The 20557-nt window shown below is 46.4% G+C and overlaps 1 protein-coding gene across 7 annotated transcripts in view; it reads right to left on the bottom strand.

Moving 5' to 3' along the window:
• The window catches only part of lrba (LPS responsive beige-like anchor protein), a 197246-nt gene that overhangs the window by 121237 nt on the left and 55452 nt on the right, over window positions 1-20557 (bottom strand). For 5 of the 7 annotated variants that reach the window (XM_048245589.1, XM_048245632.1, XM_048245599.1 and 2 more), the window contains 9 exons: window positions 19963-20143; window positions 18331-18452; window positions 17076-17183; window positions 16748-16889; window positions 16177-16534; window positions 10744-10913; window positions 9366-9444; window positions 8974-9107; window positions 7940-8001 (listed from right to left, as the gene is read on the bottom strand). In XM_048245589.1, coding sequence (XP_048101546.1) covers window positions 7940-8001; window positions 8974-9107; window positions 9366-9444; window positions 10744-10913; window positions 16177-16534; window positions 16748-16889; window positions 17076-17183; window positions 18331-18452; window positions 19963-20143 — 1356 coding nt within the window. The remainder of the gene's footprint in view (window positions 1-7939; window positions 8002-8973; window positions 9108-9365; window positions 9445-10743; window positions 10914-16176; window positions 16535-16747; window positions 16890-17075; window positions 17184-18330; window positions 18453-19962; window positions 20144-20557) is intronic. The other 2 variants (XM_048245607.1, XM_048245615.1) reach the window with 2 other exon arrangements.

The following is a 20557-nucleotide window of genomic DNA, read 5'->3' as shown; positions in this document are numbered from 1 at the left end:
GTTTGCACCACTCAGTGAACAAGTGTCATGATTACTCATCATTCCCAAACAGTCCCCCAAGAGTCACAGGTACATCACCTTTCTGAAATACCAGCACAATTCAGCACATCAAACCCAACCTTCACAGCCCGCGTCCATTCTACAAACCCCCACCCCAAAGACACACACTGGTGTTTGTCAGAGTGAGGCAAAACATTGGCCGATGGCGGTTTACAATTGTGCAAATCTGGACACATTTTCTCAGGATGCCATGAGGATCATAAATCATCATCAAAGCCTTTTTTCATGCAATCGCTGTCTGCCATATTACAAGCCCTGACTACAATCAGCAACTTTGCAGTTTATTATTGTGATCAAACACAACTGAACATACTTTAAAATTACAATCAATTCAGAACTTTAGGGGATGATAAGACATTGTTGCTGTTGTGCCAGACACAACCCTGTGCCACCATAGTAGATTGGGTCTTGGGTGTGGACACTTCATGTGGTTGCTGCTTTTCTGCGGACACTCATTGTGTTTATAACGCAAATGTTGTGAAAAATGCTGGAACATTAAGCTATTCTGAGGGAGGTGAAAAAAAAATGGAGACCGTGAGAAAAGGAAATTAAAATGAATGAGACAAAAATAGCCAGAAAACAGACAAACGATTTAGCATGTGGCTCATTGAGACGAGGACAAGGAAAACCTAAACACACCACAACAAACAGAGCAGCATGTGCAGCCACACAGCTCCACACTCTCAGAATGTGATAAAGTAATCTATAGTAATAGATTTTTTTAGAGATGAAATTTCTAAAAAAAATTCATCTCTAAAAAAGAGATGAACACTGGAAAGACAATAAATGAATGACCATTCTTACCGACCAGCTTCTTACTTTGTGTTGAATTACTGACAATATCAGCACTGCATTTTTTATTGAGCCTACACACCATACTACAACATAAATGAATCAACTGAGAGAGAAGGGGAGAGGCATTATTTTTTAATTAAAAGAGCCAATGACCCCAATCAGAGAAGCACTGAGAGTACGACCAGAGGTGGGAGAGGGACAGCTCCTTGACTGGTATTGGATTTATTTTTGCGGGTCTCTGATAGGCTTTATGGCGATCACAGGCCACTCCAACCTTGCCCTGATGAGAGGATACAAGAAGCCATTTGTGACCTTTCAACTTTGCCCTGACCTATCGGAGGTAGCGCCACCCAGTCACCTCTGTTCGCTGTCAAGGAAACTGCTCCCCTCTGATCCATTTTTGTCATTTCACACAATGGGTTCTACCTGATCCATGATCACCCTGAATTTATAGACATCACAAAGCAACAATCCCTCAAGATCAATTCTTTTGAAAATGAATCAAGGCTGCAAATCCCCCACAACATTGTACATAGGCTGTTGCACTGATTACCAGGCCAGTAGAAACACATGACTTAAGTATGATGATCGTACAAAGAGAGCAGACTTATGCACACTGGAAGGAGTTTCTCAGTGGCGAACACTGACCATGAGTGAATGAAAGTAATCTGTTCATGGTACAAAGATGTAAAGATTTTACAGGCTGATAAGAGCACAGTAAAAGATAAGCTGGACAAAAGATCAGGCCCTAGACTGAGCACAGCAGGAGCGGAGAGATCAGGAGAGGCCGCGGAGACAAACAGAGAGCAGCTGCTGAGCAGGCCCTCCCTGGGGGAGCGCGGCAGAGCGGAGGCCTCTAGCTCCAGGGCACACAGCCTGCTGCTGCTGCCGCTGCTGCTGCTGCTCTGTGAGCACTTGGAGAATAATCATGCACCGGGGAATAACATGGAACATCGAAACAATTTTTGAGCAAACTTTCTGCTCTGATGAAATATTGCCCTTTTAAAAACAATAAGAGGAAACTCTGATTCTGAACTTGTGTGCTTTATTCTTAACCGCTCAGACATGTGAAAATGTCATGGTAACATGTGACAGTCAGGCGTTTTAAATGCGTGTCAGCAGCACATGGCCAGTGGGCCTCCCTGCGTGCGGTGTCCTGTTGGTAGTGTTTAGTGCTGGCCTGATGAGGCCCGTGGCACCTCCACCTCTACACCAGCACTAATGAGCACTCAGTGGGGGCCAAAAAATTACAGCCACAGCTAAACAAAGCTGAGGAAACACAGAGCCCCCTTCCCTTCCCCAGCGCCTCTGCTTCTCCTCAGCCACCGCCACATAAACAAGCTCAGCGCTCAGCTCACCTTGCTCGCCTCCATCACTTACAATCACGAGTATTTGTTTGTTTCTTTTCTTGCATTGGCTTGCATGAGGAGTCAGAAACGGTAGTGAAGCGGAGAAGCCATCAATCAGGAAGGGGCGTGGGCTGAGGCCGTAACGAGACACAGACGCTTTGGGCTGCAGCCAGATCTGATGATATAAAAGAGCTACTGTGAGCCTTTGATGGAGGAGCAGCTCTCCGGTCTGACTAGAGGAGGCCTGCACTGGTGGCCTGCACGACGGGTCCCAACATGGCTGCCGTTCAATGACGGGAGGGATGCAGTCGACTGCACAGCCTTTATGATGTGATCTCCGAGAGAGATGAGAGCTGTGGGTGTTTCATTAAGGAATCTCGGAGGATTCCACTGACATCTGAGCAGTGGTACAGGTTTTCACACAAATGACTGCGCTTGATATGTCATTGGTTTTCATCGCATTTAACCAACACATAGCATTTATTAAAAGGCCAGTTAAGAGATTCCAGAAGCACATCCAGCGACATCTCAGATGCTTGGACATGTCTCACTGTCTCCCGACATCAACACTCCTGGCGCTGATTATGCAGAAGAGTTTAAAAAAAAAAAAAGTGGATTTATAATTTGTAAAACAGTGTCAGATGAAACATGGCCTCTCTTGTCAACCAACGTAAGGATATGAGAGATGACAGGCTGCTTTGCTTTGCTATGCCACCCCTATCACAATGCCATCTGACAGGACATGCAGACGCTGTAATTACTGATGTGTCTGCCACAACACTCTATAGGCCACATGCATGTTCTCAGATCCTATCTTGTCTGAAGGAAAACATACACTTCCAAAGGACACAGTGGCTTGTGCTTTGGTGAGCCGTTACAACGTGCAAAGGGGTTTTAGCACTTGGGGAACAAACATTTACCCAGCCCATATCCTGTACAGGATGCAGATCAGATTTTTCAAACAACCCTGTCATTGATCTCTCACACTCTTAAAAGACTGAAACCAGCACAGGGCTCTAACAACAACCAATCAATTATTACAAAAGATTTTCATTTTCATCCTTTTCTTTTAAAATGATGCATACAGGCATGAACAAATCATTCAGTGGAAGTCAGCATAAGTGGACAGATTTCAGGCTTTGCACAGAATGAAACTATTCTTTAGAGCAGCTACACTATGCACGTGCACAGGGAGACGCAAGTGGACTAAACTGACCAACAAGAGCACACCAGACCCCCAAGTCCAAGAGAAGAAAAAACCCTTTCAGCTGTATTCTGGACAGACACAGAAATCTTGTGTAAATAACAACGATTGGCTGTGCGAGGCAGCGGTAAAACAGTCAGGGAAGGGAATTAAAAGTCACTCAGTTTTAGGAGGTCCCAGGACGACTGGCCCTCTCTTCTCGACAGGAAACGCACCCCTCCGGCTGCATAGCTGGCATCGGCAGGACACCGGCAGAATTAAGGGCCAGTTGGTGTTGGGCTGTTTGGCCTGGGCCTCTGAGGAGCGCCATGTTCAAAGAATGCAGCGTACAAGGGGAGCCCCGAGCCAGACGGGGCTGTGTCCAGACGGAGGTGGCGCGGGACGAGGGGGCCAGGCAGAGCAGAGGTGCAGTGGGAGGGGAAAGACAACACGGCCACTGCACTGCTCTTGAACCTTCTGTGTGTGTTATGCTTCTCAGCAGGACAGAGCTCCAGCTACGAGGGTCGAGGGGGCAAAAGTATTCAGCCTTCGCTTTCCAGCACATTCCTCTACTCTCACCTCTCTCTCTCTCGCTCTCTTTCTCTCTCTCCACATTTTTGCTGATCTTTTTTTTCCTGTGCTCCTCTGACTTAATACGCATGCTAGGCTCTGAAGATTTTAACAGTTTAGAGCTGGACATCATAAGAAGACATAATTGTGAAACCTTTCACAAAGTCATCACTGAAGGAAGCTGTGAGGGAAACACACTTCATATGATGACTTGTCCCAGTTGACTCATCATAGTGGTTCCATTTAAAGCAGGTTTTTTGACTCTTGAGAGAACGTTCTCCTCTTCCTCGTCCAAAGCAGCCACAGGGCCACAGCGATCCAGTGAAAGCTGATCCAGAGCAGTCAAGCCTCCCGCCAGCCAGCCATCCATCGAGCCATTGCTGTGTAGTGAGTCCAAGATGGAGTAACCTGGACACTGGCTGCCCTTGTGCCGCTGCGGGATGATCTCAGGTCAGAGTATCGATCCCAAAGCTGCCGTGCCCACAGGGAGGGTTAAACTCCTCTGCACCCACCACTCTCTATTTCTAGCCCTTAGGGCAAGGGTCAAAGGTCAAGAAAAGCCAAGTGCTGGGGGACTCAATGGCGCTACCTATCGACTCTGTGTGACATGCCCATCTGTTTAACAGCTTAACTCTGGCTCTCCCTACTTATGTACACTATCCACGACAACATTAAGAAAATACAACCAATATGCTAAATGGCCAAAAGTTCCCACTAGTCTGACAACCTAATGGACCATGACATGTTTAGTTTAAGAATCTCAGAAGTAAATTTAATTATTTGTAATTTAACTGTCCATTTCAATGCCCAATGAAGCATTGTATTTTTTTTACTACATAATGAAAAGAGCTTTTCACACATGTTAGATAAGAATAATTTAGTATAATGTATTCTCTTTCTGTGCTCTTGAATGTATGCCTACTCTTCCACACATCAAAACACAAAGAACATTTACATTGCAGACAAACACACGCACACACACACACACACAACCCAATCTTCTCATCTCAATACAATTACACCACCCTCTATGACAACTTCCCTCTTTTCTGCCTCTCTCTTTGCTCTCTCCATCTGCAAGGGTTATAAACAGCAGAAAGTAACAGATGACCTGACAGCGGGCCCAGACAATAAGCGGTGATCTACGGAAGCCAGCCACGGCCCCCTCGCTCACATTTATCTGACGGTGTCTGGCCAATAGCCTCTATGTCACAGCGCAGCGCACCAAACATGATTTCTCTGCCTTCCTTATGGATGCTGTTGACTGGAGGCCGGCCTCATCTATTCATCTGCGTTGGGCTGAGATGCTCTGTAGGTGTGCGGCATCAGGGCGGGGCCAGGAGCTGCTGTAAATCTAAACCCTCCTGGCCAGAGAGGGCCTGTCAGGCCACATTACGCAACCCAGATAACAAGCCTTTTTAAGAGCCCCGTCCAGCCTGAGTGGCAGCGCCAGGACTTGCAAGAAAGACACTCATGTAATATGCAAGGCCATTTTGAAAGGCCCATCACTTGCAATTACCTGGAGTGAGTGAATGTTTTGATAGCTATGATTCAGTCAAACCACCCCCCCCCCCCACCCACACACACACACACGTCCCTGCTTGCTGTGTTTCAACATGAACGCTCTCTTCTTCCCACGACTAAAAAGGTTCTGGCACAGACATTTTTGACCAGAATACACGCTGATGAACCAAAGTTACAAAATGAGCATATTGCTTGAGTGACAGAATTCTGATCTATACAACAGATTGATACATCTGAGCCATGTAGAGATGCACCTCCAAGCATGTCCAGCTACACATGTTCCACAGTAGTAGCACCTACCTCCAGAACCTCCAAGATAAGCCAGTAGCATTTCAATGGACCTTCCTATGTTAAACAAAAGGTTGGCTATGCCCATATGAATAGCACATGGCAAGCCTTAGAGCAACTGACTGCCGTCATATTTAAATTCAATATATGCACTAGACATTGGATCAATAGGACTGCACAGAATGAAGCAGTCTGCAGTTAATGTTAGAAAAGAAAATGATCCTTTAATTGTGGTTGAATGAGGCTGCTTGAACAGAAGACGCCATCAAACAGTGCTTTAGCAGCCCTGCTCTCAATGGCAGCCTGAGAGGAGCGGCGTGCACCTCGCTTTCCTCAGCAGTGATTAAAAACTCCTCAGTGACCACGACCCCTGAACCCCGACCCTAGCCCTACTCCATCTCGTCACAGGGGAAATTAATTGAAGAATTCTTAGAGATGCTATCGGGCCCATTTGCTCCGACCCCATCCTGAATGAGATGGTAAAAATCAATCAGGTCCATCTCCTTAGTTAAGAGTACATCCACAAGATGGCCGACTGTTCTTTTCCAATCACACTGTTTCTTTTTTTTTTGCTCAGTGTGTGGGAGTAGCTGCATAAAACGGAGCTTGAAATCTGTCCCTTTACTCTTGGGGAAATGGGAGATATTATAATTTCTTCAAAAGAGCCAGAAGGAGCCAATAAACACACAAAATTGGAGAGCATATTCTATAGAAAATAATTACGGCTATGCGACAGTCTGTGTGCAATTTAGACTGGAGCAAACAGAGAAGCTCATTTAGGAGCAACGGTCCCCCAGCCCCTCCTCACTCGTCCAGCCCACTCCCCCTGCAGTGGACGCTGGAGTTTGGGCGCTTCCCCCACTACAACACAGCATTTGCATGGGCTGGGAGAATTTGGAGAGGATGATTTATTGAAGCAATCAGCACCAAGCTTGCTGCTGCATCACTGGGCCTGCATTCAGCTTGGGGCTCTCCCTCAACCCCACTTTTGCAGACCACTGTGTGTGTGTGTGTGTGTGTGAAGGGGAAAGAGAGGCAGAGAGTGCAGGAGAGAGAGAGAGAGCTTGAGTGTGTGGTGGTGCACAGAGATCCCACCTTTGATTAGATTAGCATTAAACAACAGCATGACAGATATGACAAATAGGGGCATTAGAGCGTGTCATTTATTCTGCTGTGGGCTGCTGGGGTTCAGCGCTCTCTCCCCGGGCCCCACTTCCCCAAATGTATGCGGCCACTGACACCCGACTGATGGGTAATCTCTCTCTATATTACCGCTCGAGAGGAAGTCAACTGCATAATGCAGCAGCAAGGGGAGGGAGAGGAGGCCAGAGATGCAGTCTTTTTTTGGTTGTTGGTTGTATGTGTGTGTGTGTGTGTGTGTGTGTGTGTGTGTGTGTGTGTGTGTGTGTGTGTGTGTGTGTGTGTGTGTTTTCTAAATGAGTGATGAGGGTATGGGAGATGACATTCATCTGATTGTGTTTTAGGTACATTTAATTGCTTGTGAAGCTGACATAAAATATATGCATCTATATCATTGGGTTTACTGTGTGGCTTTCAGGATGTGAGCTTGTATATGCGTGTGTGAATTGAGTGTTTGTACTCTGAGTGTGTGTGTGTGTGTGTGTGTGTGTGTGTGTGTGTGTGTGTGTGTGGGGGGGTTCTATCCATAATAATGGATAGAACCCTTTTATTTGTCATCGCTGCACAATGCTGTGCATGTGGACAAGGGTCTGGAGGGGCTTGTTAGGAAGGACCATTAGCCTTGGTCTACCAAATCGACTGCAGTGTCTCAGTTATTGTGTTCACCCGATATGAATTCACCATTTGTATTCCTGGACCCTCAATCAGCCGAGCCCATATAAACTTGGCATTCTTGGCCAACACAAAACAACCAGCGAGGGCAATCGATACGTGGACACATCAATTCAGCATTATCCTGTAAGCACAGGGAGGTCAGGGAGTGGAGAGCTTGGCCAGAGGTGTATGGCCAGGTCACGGCCCCTGACCCTTACTGCCCCGTCATGGCCATTAAAACCACTCCACACACCACGACTCCGGAAGTTTGTGTGCTAATGCTGAGAGGTGTGCAGATCCAGCGCAGGGTGTTGGCCACAGATAAGAGATGCGATGGCTAGAGGAGATGTACTGCTCCTGTTTGATATGGACTTACCTGTGAACACAGCAGCATCACCAGCTCCACAACAGAGCTGCTGGACTTCATACACACCAGACCTGCAGGAGGAGGCAGACACAGTGCACTTAGCAACCTCTCAGAACATATTGCACTCCAACATTATGTCTATTTTACACACTGAAAAGCAAATACACTATAGTGGCAAATGTCCATTTCGCGTCCAGATACGGTATGCATGTGTCCACAACTGCACACATACCGAGTACAACCAAAATCAGCGACATATTGCCTGGGCCCAAAAGTATTGATGTGTCTAATGAGTGAACATGATGTTACTGTAAACTAATACATATTTGGACCTTGTATTACAGGGGGGAAATGTGGCAAGCATATGTCCTATTGATCCACACTATCTGCCACAGAGAAGCTGACGCTCATTACACATGCAGAGAAAAGGAGCGACAGAGGGAGAGAGAGGGGGGAGAGGAAAAGAGAGAGGAGGGGGAGAGGAAAAGAGAGAGGGAGGGGGGCATGGCACTTTGACCTTCCTCTTCTGTGATACTCTCTGGCCACAGGCTCCCTACACCTATCAATCAACTTTCCATTCTGTATGCTGGCAGCACATATCCCAAACACTCTTATTAGGCACGGGACCTCTGACCCACGGCTCCATAAAGCCACTGTGCTGTTATAATCAGTTAGTTAAAGGATACTTCAGCTGCTTTTTATGGCTTAAATCTGATTACGGAGCAGGCGATGGGGAATATTTACTGGCACTCGGCTCCTCACCACAAGGTGTTAATGGGGAGGGAGGGAGAGAGTGTTTGAGTGTGTGTGAGCACAAATGGTAAAGGGCCCATAAATCTGTGATATCAATCTGTGTTGTGTGTGTGTGTGTGTGTGTGTGTGTGTGTGTGTGTGTTGCATTCAGCTGAAATGTAAATATTGCATTCAGTGTTGTGTGGTATGTGTCATTCTGCTGTGGACACTCCTGTGTTGAGTAGAAACACATTGCTCTCTCTAGGGAAGTCCTGCCCAGTGCGGAGGCTGGCAGCAGGAGCTGGACTCACTTGTGCCCTCTATGAGCAGCTCCTGCCCATGGCTGCCCAGCAGCGTGCGGGACAGGAACGGAGCAAAGTCCACAAAGATCTCCCGCAGCAAGGGTGCAGCCTTCTCCAGCGCGTGCTCCAGCCTCTCAGATATACTGCAGGAGAGAAGAAGGAAGAGGAAGAGGACGAACACATGAGACTGTATTAAACATACTGTATTAAACATACACACCATACAGCTGACGCTAATAATGAATGCAACTACTATTCATAGCACCATTAGTATCATTAAGAATGAAGAATCAGAATGAGAAGTAGCTCGGCTAGGTTATGGGGAGAAGGACACAAAGGGAGGAGCGGTGCTCCGTTGGTCCTGGACCATGGCCCCTCTCTCCCTCGGCTAGATGGATCACCTCATGCTGGGGGTGGTGTGCTGGCTGGCTGGGGACAGCGCAGGGACAGATGGCAGGTTGGCGCTTCCAGGATCAGCTACTGTTGGAAACCAGAGAGCTCATTACTACAACACACACACACACACACACACACACACACACACATAGGAGTGTGTGTGTACACACACACACACAGTAGATGAACAGACATGTTCATGGATACACACACTGGCAATATACACCACACTACAAAAAAAAGAAACAGGACCTTCTGTTGCATGAGTGAAACCAAGTTGACAACCAAGTGACAAATAACAAGTGTTTTCACATGAAAACCTTGGTGTATACAGTTCATAAATTATATTTCTAAACAAACACATACAACAAAAACTGCTCACACAATTACCCAAAATAATATGTCATGGCAAGGAAAACGAAATATCAGGAATATGACTTATTCCTGATGCCTATTCTAACTATTCTAAAACATTTCTGCACTGAAAGCAACATCACATAACATTGTATTCTTTATAATTATCCTCATTTCATTAAAAATATAATCAACATATACAAAATAAAATAAAACATTTAAAAAAAAAAAACTCACTAATCTCTATCTCAGTTTTATCAGTCTTAGATTTGCTTAGAGTGTATCCATGTAACTAATTAAAGGCTGAGGTGGATTGAAATGGAACCAACAGGTTCTGTTCAACATCCGTTCAATATATCTTGTGGAGTATGGATTGACAAGCATGTATGCGTGTGTGTGTGTGTGTGTATGCTCTCAAAGACTCTGTGGCCCTACAGAGTGGCAAGGTCCAGATAAGTGTGTGGAATGCGTGGGGAATGTGCTGGAGAGTGCGTGGCCGTGTGGACGGCTTCTCTCCAAGCTGCTGCATGTTTGCCCGAGGACAGAGGTCCATCAGCAGGGGCAGCAGCCACTTCACCAACCCAACACCGAATTAACTTATCTCCACTGCCTCCGACTGTGGGGCCTGCCCTGGTCCCACACACACACACACACACGCATGCACGCGCACACACACACATACGCACACACACACTATCAGACAAACTGAAGCACACACAGCAGAGTAAGCTGCATGGTCAATAAGGAGACTCTGTCATACTCATTCTTCTTTTGACTGCTCAAGAGCACATTTTGAGTCATGCCTTATTCTTGTCCTTATGCTTATAATGTTGTAGCACTGTTCTACATGTCTGGGTGCACTATTTTACATGTCTGGGTGCACTGTTCTACATGTCTGGGTGCACTGTTCTACATGTCTGGGTGCACTATTCTACATGTACAGTATTTTCACTCATGTTTCAAGAGGGCGAAACAGTCTCGAGGAACAAATTACAAGTGCACCATGGTGTGATGCTGTGATTAGCCCACCTGTGGCAGACTCCGCTGAAGTGCTCTGGGTAGCGTCACTGCTGGACACCACGGCCACGTTGTTGACCGGAGTCCCACCTGCTGCAGAGGCTGCTGGGTTGGCCACAGCGGACGAGACGCTGGCTGGAGATGGAGCTCCTCCCGCCTTCTTGGGCCCCACTACAACACTCCTAGAACCCACAGAGAAGGACAACCACATGAATACTCCACCACCAAAGAGTGTACACTGCAGCTCACGCTCACATGTATACCACATAAATACTCATTTACAAATAATCTTCTCTTCTACTTTTCCAACCCTCCCATTCCAACCTCCTGCCACCGGCTCCTATTCTGTATGAAACGTGCCTCGGCCATGTTGTTGGTGGGACCCGCTGCAGGAGCATTAATGCGGGGGACGTAATTAGGGACCCGTTTTCCCTGACACAGAGTATCCAATAATGACTGCATCCATCTTCACTGCAATCAATGGGCTCCTTGCAACTCTCAATCAGCTGGCCCAACAAAGTGATTCATTATCAGAGCATTTCCAGATGATGTGGCCCTCAGTCATTAAACAACAATTCAGCTCCATGCCACCACACCAGCATGGTCATCAGGAGGAGTCTAGAGAGCTCCACAGCTGACAGTAGGTCCAGATATGCCTTTTGTATTTCTTATAAACACAAATGAAAGGATACCATAGTAACCAAGACACATGAGACACTGCAGTTCCTACAGTGAGAAGTCACCTTAGTCTGGGCTTAGAGGACAACAGTAGCATATAAAGCTGTGTCTCCTAGGGCATGTTAACATGGGGGGAGTTGAAAGCCAAATCCCCTCAGACACTGAGGAACAGCTATCTGGAGTCAAGGCTTTGACAGTTTGCAGGATATTTCAAAGAGTCAGGCCGAGCCCTTTATCATCACTGATGACAGGCTATCTTTGTATAATCATAACCTCAGTCTTTAACAGGGTCAAACAAGCTCCACGTCCTAGCAGTCACACAGGAACATGTATTTTCATATCACCAGGGTAAGTGTGGGATAGTTTGGGAAAGAGGAGGTGTTCAGGTTCTCATTTGAATAGCAGGACTGACTGACTGACTGTTTAAAAAGCAGAAAAAAACTCAAATAACTTCAAACTATCTTCAATAACTTCAGATAACTACATACCCTCAAGCGAGTTTAGTCTCACACAAAATATCCAAACAACATATCCATTACTAATGGCTAAACTCCTTAATAACATTAACAAGATTACATACTGTAATACATTACATAATACAACAGGAGGTATTTTAAGGAATGGAAATAATCTGCTTTTGGTGTACCACAGTATTTTGAGGTAAATTGTGAGATCAATTACTAACAAAAAATCACATCACATCAAGCCTTCCTGGCATCCTGCTGTGCTGTGAGAGGCACCTGTTCCATGGCTAGAACGCTAATTAGCCTCAGCTTTCTGCTCCTCTTCGAGAGCTCCTCTGTAATTAAGGCATAACATCTCAGCCATAAAGTAACTGCAGCATGCCAACATTAAAAAGACCACTCCCTCTGCCTCATTACACCTGACCATTTGTATCTGGCCATGTGCTGGACACAATAACAACACAGCTTGGCCAAGGGCAAAATACGTATTCACTCAGGTCATCTAAGTGTCATGAAGAAATCCTGTACATTAATTGTTTAGCATAATACATAAGCTATTGTGCCTGTCATTTCCCCCAAAAAAACTAATTTTAAATAAACCATCAAAAAGAAATGTTTTTGGAGTGTGTGACTATTTTTTTTTTATGAGTTTCCAAAAAATATACTAAAGATATACAGCAACAAAAATGTCATCAGACATAAAAGATCTCCCTCGGTCCTGGTGCCTGTTTGAGGGGAAACCCAGTGAAGGCGCTGAGGAGCAGGGGTGTCTGTTTGGGTCCATCTGCTCATGGGCTTGTGCAGTTAATAATTTAGTGCTCTATTATCCCCTCTGAGCGGACATGGACACGGACACAGACACACACAGACACACACAGACACACACACACACACACACACACACACGTGTACGCACACGCCTACACGTCTACGTTCCTGTTCTGTGCCATCACCATTGAGGAAGCATACAGAGATTAGACAGCAGAGAGCGGTGGGACTAAGATTTTGGCTCAATCAATTATTTAGGGGTTTTAACCACCAATGCATGCAAACCCAATCAAACAAGTGTGTTTCCTGTTCCAATGTAAGTGGGTCTGTTTATTGTCTGGGTGTATGTTTGTATAATCTACATCTGGAAATGCAGGTGTGTGTGTGTGTGTGTGTGTGTGTGTGTGTGTGTGTGTGTGTGTGTGTGTGTGTGTGTGTCTACATCTGGAAATGCAAGTGTCACCTTTACCGTTGATGTGCATATTATGGATTGATACATTGCTGCTGTAAGGGACTATTTTAAAGCATTATTTCTTTCCTGTCGTGTATCCTACTTGTCAATCCAAATAAAGAATTAAAGTGTGTGTGTGTGTGTGTGTGTGTGTGTGTGTGTGTGTGTGTGTGTGTGTGTGTGTGTGTGTGTGTGTGTGTGTGTGTGTGTGTGTGTGTGTGTGTGTGTGTGTGTGTGTGCGCGCGCACGCGCATCACATCTTTGCTGTTGCCAACCCTAGCCTAAGTGACTCCTGCACTGGTGTGTGGAGGCAGAGGCTGGTGAGCCGGCGGTTAGAGGTGGTAAAGTGCATTATTCATGTGAGGGTTTGTCTGGGCGGGAGCATGGCGTCTGTGAAGTTCTTTGATCTCTCCTCTCATCTCCCCAGAGTAATCCTCTGGGCCTGACAAGCCTCCTCTGCTACCAAAATAGCCTTCCGGTGGGGACCAGTTGCTGTTAATTCCTGGATATCGATTACAAAAAAAAACCTCAACAATTAGGACTATCAGTGTAAATGCACTGTTCTGTGCAATTCTTCTTTCTGAGTTCAGAGACTACAATGGAGACTCAAGACAACAACAAAAATATTTTTAAGGACTATTTCTTCAAAGCTATTACTGTATGTTTTATTGGCCAGTCAGAGGGAAAAAAGAGCTCCTAACACCAGTTAACATTTACGCATTAAAAAAATGATTTTTTTTTTTTGTCTCTCTTCGGCTCAGCAGGATGGTGGTTTCTCCTCACGGTTAACTAAATTGTAGTCATATCCGAACCAATTTCACAGATTGGATAAACATATCTGTTCTTAATTCATATCCATATTCATTTCACCTTGAAAGGAAAACAATGTGTGGCTTTAAATACAAAGTGGAGCAACACGGCATAGCACCGTTGTGACAATGTTTACTGAAGCTCTGCTTTGCATCGGCAAATATTTGCAGACATCACGTCTAAACAGGAGTGGATCAGAAAGACTTATGGGGAAAGTGGGGAGCTGGTGCTGGTAGTAAATAAATCAGGGGGCTACTTCACCCCTGACCTGGTCCAGCCTTTATCTGCGAGATCCCGCTTTCCCCACACATCATGCCCATAAATCCAACAGCAGACACTAAGGATTCCCATGTTCGGCGTCAGGGTAGAATGTCAATTTGACCACGCTCTCTGTTCCATGCAGAACTGAGAGACCAGCTGAGAACTAGCAGATGGGAGTCTGATGGACAATTATGAGGCATTTGGTGTGATGTGCAAAATGACAGCCTTGACATAACAGACAGTGTTTTGGGTCGGGCATTTTAGAACGGTTTAAGTATTTGAGAATGTGTAAGAGCTGCATCAAGGAACTGAGTGATGGAGTGCAAGACAAACAGAAAAAACAAAACACACAAAGACAGAGACACCAGAGGACAACACAGCAGACCAAGAGCCATCAAGATAACTAGGCACCTCCACACTGGGGCCTGGTGGATCCACAGTGGTGATAAGGGGGTCTGCGCGAGCCTCACCACCCCATCCAAGAGGCCCAGCTCTGGGGTTAGCGTGGGGCTCGGGCCTGGGCAGCCTCCCGTCCCCCCCCCCCCCCGCGCGCCGAGCTGTGAACCTATCCTCTCCAGCAGTGCGGCAGGAGCCAGGGTAATCCCCACCAGATACCAGCAGCGCTCTGATGCCTGACAAAGCATTCCTCAGATAAAACACACATCACAGAGCAGCCTCGCCGATTCCCAGAGAGCCCGCGCCTGCGGAGAGGCGGAGGACGAGGGAGGACGAGGGACCCAGAGGAGGAGGGGGCAGTGGAGGCTGCGCAGCTAAGCTGGTGTAAAGCCCCTTCACCTGACATGGGAGCATTTGACTAGGTGTTTGTGCAGGAAAAGAGGCTCGGCTGCTTAGTGCTCTCCGCCATCCTCCGTCTTTCTCAGGCTCTCTCCGTCCACCCTCCTCCCACTTGCTTTGTGTCTGCCCGAGTCAGAGACAAAGCCTCAAATGCAAACCAGACACCGGGCCGATCCTACAGGCAGTAATGTTGTCTTGCAGAGAGGTCCTGTTTCCCAGCCTGTCTCCCCTCTCCCCGAGAGGGGCTAATTTAGTGGAGCTGCTCCATGCGTCTGCAGGCCCTTTCAAACGTCTGGGCAGCCAAAGCCCCACATCCAGGCCTGCAGATAAAAACTCTCAACTGGAGATATCAGATGAGTACAGTTGGCTTCGTGCAGGCAGACTCAGTTCAGACGTATTTTGTGTGTCTCTCTCTCTCTCTCACACACACACACACACACACACACACACACACACACACACACACACACACACACACACACACACACTGAAGTATTCTCTCCCCGTCTGTCTCTCCCCCACAACCCCCCTCCCCTCCACAGCCCAACTCCACTCGTTGCTTGTGCATGTCTGATGCTTGCGCTGTCTTGATGGCTTCTCCTGCAGTCGGGTCTTTGTAGCGCTGATAGCTTGTTTGTGTGGCGAGCAGCAGGAATAGATGCCAAAGGAATAGAGATCCAGAAAGGATGCAGATGAAAAGAGAGCAGCTTCAAAAAGCACCCCTGACAGGAGGCCCTTCCTGACGCTCAAAAACCTAAACGCTTTTCATGTGTACGACTTCAAAACAGCTCTTCGAGTGCTCTTCAGCAGGTAACTGACTTGAAGCTGTGAACCTGAGTGTGTGAGTGCACACAGACGAGGCCTGATACTGAGTGCACACAGACGAGGCCTGATACTGAGTGCACACAGACGAGGCCTGATACTGAGTGTGTGAGTGCACACAGATGTGATCCTGAGTGTGTGAGTGCACACAGAGGAGGCCTGATCCTGCATCTGAAACACTGATAGAGAGGAACCCCTCTCACAAGCTCCCCCTCTGTATTTACCTAAATACACTCTCAAATGGACAGATCAGAGGTCCACTCTGCACACAATACACACAATAACCACAGATAATCCTATTTAACCACCGTTGAAATACATTGACACAAGTAAAAACAAGTGAAAGAGAATCCATCCAATGTCATATCTGCTATCTTTATCTTTGTGCTGACCAACCTGTCGAAGGATTGGAACTGGAGAGACTTGTCACGGCTGCCGTCTCCTCCCACAGCTCCCAAGAAGGTGGGGGGCAGTAGGCTGGGGTCCACCATGACATCATCAGTAGGCCCGCTGACCAGGCTGCGCAGGATGTCCTTCACATTCTTGCTTTTGGACTCGCGCTCACTGGCACCCTCCTGACCTTTCCTGACCTCAAGGGACAGCGTGGACAGTGCCTCTGAGACGGCGTCGGGCCCCTGCGAGCTGCTGGCCACACTCTCGCTGGGAGTCGAGGAGGTCTGCTCGTCCCCTATACCAGAGTCCCGGCGGCGGAGAGACACACCGCCCTCCAGCTCCACACCAGAAGAGAGGCTCTCTGGACACACAGATGGGCAGCATGAGTACTATGCGCTTACAGACAGCTACAGAACATCTGCTCATGCTAATCATTCTACACTGAGGTCATTTAATGGAATACCATCATTTAAAATGCTCTCTCTAGACAAGCGTTAACTGTATGTGTCTAAGCTCCACTACATGTGTTATTCATCGTGGGGGCGTCCTGTGGCACCGTCCAGTTGTGCTGTACCTGTGCTCCTGGTGGACTGCCTGTGCTGGACAGCTCTTTTGTCATTCTGAGGCTCCAGAATGTCCCGGTATTTAGACACCATTAGCACAGAGATGAAGTAAACTACAGCCAAAGCCAAGAACTGGGCCTGCTTACTGTCCTCCTGGAAGATAACCACACACACACACACACACACACACACACACACACACGCGTGCACGCACACACACGATCACTATAATAGAGTACATTTCAGTATCTCACATCTAAAACAATAAAAAGGGCCCATTAGTCTGATATCCCTTGTTCCCATGTCCCATGTGCATGCTGTGAGCGTATGTACACTCACAATGTCTCTGAATACCACCGCTCGGAGGCGGTTTATATCCATGTCCTGCAGGAGTCGGTCCATATCTCTGACAGGAGACATCCCTCCAGTCACCATATCCACCGGACTCTGTGGTCACACCAATCACATACACACACAAACATGCGGTGAATGATACAAACCAAAGATACAAATCTGTTCAGACACAGCAAGATAGATGAACGTCAATGATCCATGCAAGTGAGCAAAACAAGATTCTGAGTTGCATTCATTTTCTACTGGAGGCATGTGACAATAACAGGCTAATTGAGCAAAGTGACAGAATAGTCTACTAGCTGGTTAGCTAACAAAGTAACTTGCTACTATTAGCTGGTTAGCTAACAAAGTAACTAGCAACTTGTTACACCATTCCCTAATGCTGCAGCACACCCAAACAGAACAAAAATTATGTGTAAAATGTCTTCAATTGCTGATTTTTTTTTGTTTTTTTTTACTGTGTTTACTCTGTAAAGCAACCTTGGGTGCTTTGAAAGGCGCTATGTAACAAATAACATGTATTATTATTATTATTATTATTATTATTATTATTATTATTATTATTATTAAAACAGCACTTTGCTTTGCTTACATGTATTTTCAACATAAACCTGCTGATTTGCATCTTATAACTAATGCAAAGCTACTACAGCAGTAAGCTAATTGTTGCCATTTAACACATTATCTCTGTAAATGTTTGCACACTTGAGCCTGAATGTGACGCTGGAGTGCAGGTCAGTTAATGTAATGTCTGCTCCCTGAATAATGGATGAGATGGCGTGTCTGAGCCACACTTTCAGGAAGACCGGAGATATTTTCCAGGAACACTCCAGATCAAATCCAGGGGCCATAGACATACTGCCCTGTCCAGAGTAACTGATATGGATTCTTTGTTTCAGTTCAGGTCAAGAAATGAGGAAATATAATTGTACTGAAAACCAAAGCACAACAGTGTTCTGCTGAATGTGTGTCCATACAATGTAGGACAGCCCGTTACTGGATTACTTACATATTCACCATCTCTCCAGAAAAGCAATGGTAACCAGTTTATTTTTAAAAAACTTACCTCAAAACCTATGACCTAATTTACTGTATATAATTAGTCATCATATTATTCTGTATGTGTGTGAACTAATAATGCACTTTCACAGGTTCTGATCTTAGAACAAATCACCACCCATAATACGATGTTAATGTGGTCAGAAGAAGTGAATGGACAGCACGCTGTCAGTGGACTTGCCTGTGCAGGCATGGATTTGGCTGCTCCCATGTGGCCTTGCGTAGCTTTGTGACCACGGCCGCTGTCCGAGCCAGCCTGACCGTGCTGACACTCCAGACAGTTGCGCACCGCCATGGCACACACTACAGAGATGGAGGGAGGGGAGAGGTAGGCGGTCAAGAGCAGCAGTGAGCACATCATGGAACAACAAACCAAATATTACGTTTGGTATCAAAACACGAAAAGGATAGATGGTAAGCAATAGAACAACATTGGAAAGAAAAAGAATGAAAATAGGCACAGGAACAAAGCGAAGAGAAAAGGTGTGAAGAAAGCAACAGAGAGAGAGAGAGAAAAAAAAAAAAAAAAAAATGGAGGAGACCAACATCTGTGGCAACACACAACCAAGTAATGTTCTCTGTGATCTTGTAGTCTTACAAGGTCAGAGGCAGCGACCCCTGACAGAGCAGCGCAGGCTTTGAATAATAGATGATGTTGTTTCTCTGCTGCAGCCCCAGGTAACAAACCATCGCACACTGCACAAAATATTCTCTGTTTGATAACTTCACAATGGTGCTTTGCCATGGCTTGAAAAACAAGCTTAATCTAATGGGTGGCAAACCATTCTAGAAAAAGACATTGTGTGAGAGTGCATGTGCGTTCTCATACCCACTCTACCTCCATACTTTGACAACTGACAAATGTAAAGTGTAAAGCGTTTAGATTAAGGGTATTACTCAGCAGGGACCGGACTGGTTTTTTCCATTAAGGCTATTCACGGGCAAAGCCATTTTGTAGCAGAGACGGCAGCCAAAACCTTGTTACTGCCTCCCAAATCAGATTACGCTCCAGCAGACCTCATCAAATATTCATTTCATAAAACGGACTCTAAAAGCAGGCTTCAGTTTCTCCCCTAACGCCCCCCGCTCCCCTTCTCAGCCAATCGCTGAGGCTTTGAGAATGTAATTGTGGTGGCATGCTGCATCCATTTAACACAGGTACCATTTTGTAGGGCTGCTTTTTGTCAAGTTTAAGAGCAAAAACTGGTGCTTCAAAGAGCGCCATTACCTCAGCCAAAAAGGGGGATAGTGATTCTAATCACAGTGTCAGGGAGACACATGGCCAGCCAGAAAAAGCCAAGGTGAGATGAATTTCAGATGAAGAGTGAGAGCATTTAAGAGGCTGCTATGAGGGTTGGTCCTGCTGGGCTCCTAACTGCTTTGATAAAACAGAAGGCCTGGGGCGGTCAGAAAAAGAAAAAGCCATGATGGGGTCCCACACTAATGGCAGCCATTCCAGATCACAGCTTTGTGTAGGGCTTACAACAACAACAACATACTTGTTGGGGATGGGGAATGGGATTGTGTGTGTGTGTGTGTGTGTGTGTGTGTGTGTGTGTGTGTGTGTGTGTGTGTGTGTGTGTGTGTGTGTGTGTGTGTGTGTGTGTAAGAGAGTGTGAGTGCGAGGGAGGCAAATTCTCTCCAGAGGCAGTCACTGGCAGCTATTGTTTGGTGTGGAGAGAGGGATGAGCAGAAAAGACAAGGTCAGAGGGCTGATGATGAAACAGCAGAATGAAGAAATGGCAGAATGAAGAGGCGGGGAGGAGAGCAAAGAGGGATGAGACAGCGTGGATGACAGCGGGAGAGAGCTGACCGAGTCGAAGGCACTGTCTGAGGATGCCGCCAGAGGACATGTTCTTCTCCGCCTCGATCTCAGTGAAGCTCAGGGTGCTGGCGAAGATGAGCACGTCCACCAGGTTGATGAGTCGCTGCAGGAACGTGACCGAGGCCTCCACCGCCAGACCCTGAGACGGCTCGATGCTCTCCAGCTCATGCTGCAGAACACATCAACAACACTGAGGTCACATCTCAACACCAACAAGGAGCATATTGTAGTCATAGTTCTATAGCAGTGTTTCTCAAACTTTTTCAGACGAAGGACCACTTAACCAATAAAAAAGAAACGCACGGACCACCTAGCTAAAAAAAAGAAAAAAGATTAGACCTACAGTATATTAGCCTATTCACTGAACCACCTTGCTTATTGTCTTTGCACTTTGCTTATTGTGTCAGAAGATTAATATGACTTAAACTGGCATGTCTTACATAGACACTGTTGCAGAACTGTTTGGATTTACATACAAGTTGGTTCAATATTGCAAACAACTCATATCTATATTATATTTTACCACGTCTGCTCGCGGACCACTTGGGATAGCTTGCGGACCACCAGTGGTCCCTGGACCACA

The sequence above is a fragment of the Alosa alosa genome, chromosome 1 (genome assembly GCF_017589495.1).
Source record: "Alosa alosa isolate M-15738 ecotype Scorff River chromosome 1, AALO_Geno_1.1, whole genome shotgun sequence".
NCBI classification, from domain to species: Eukaryota; Metazoa; Chordata; class Actinopteri; order Clupeiformes; family Clupeidae; genus Alosa; species Alosa alosa.
Note: the sequence above shows the minus strand (reverse complement) of the source record. Positions and strands in the feature narration are given on the sequence as shown.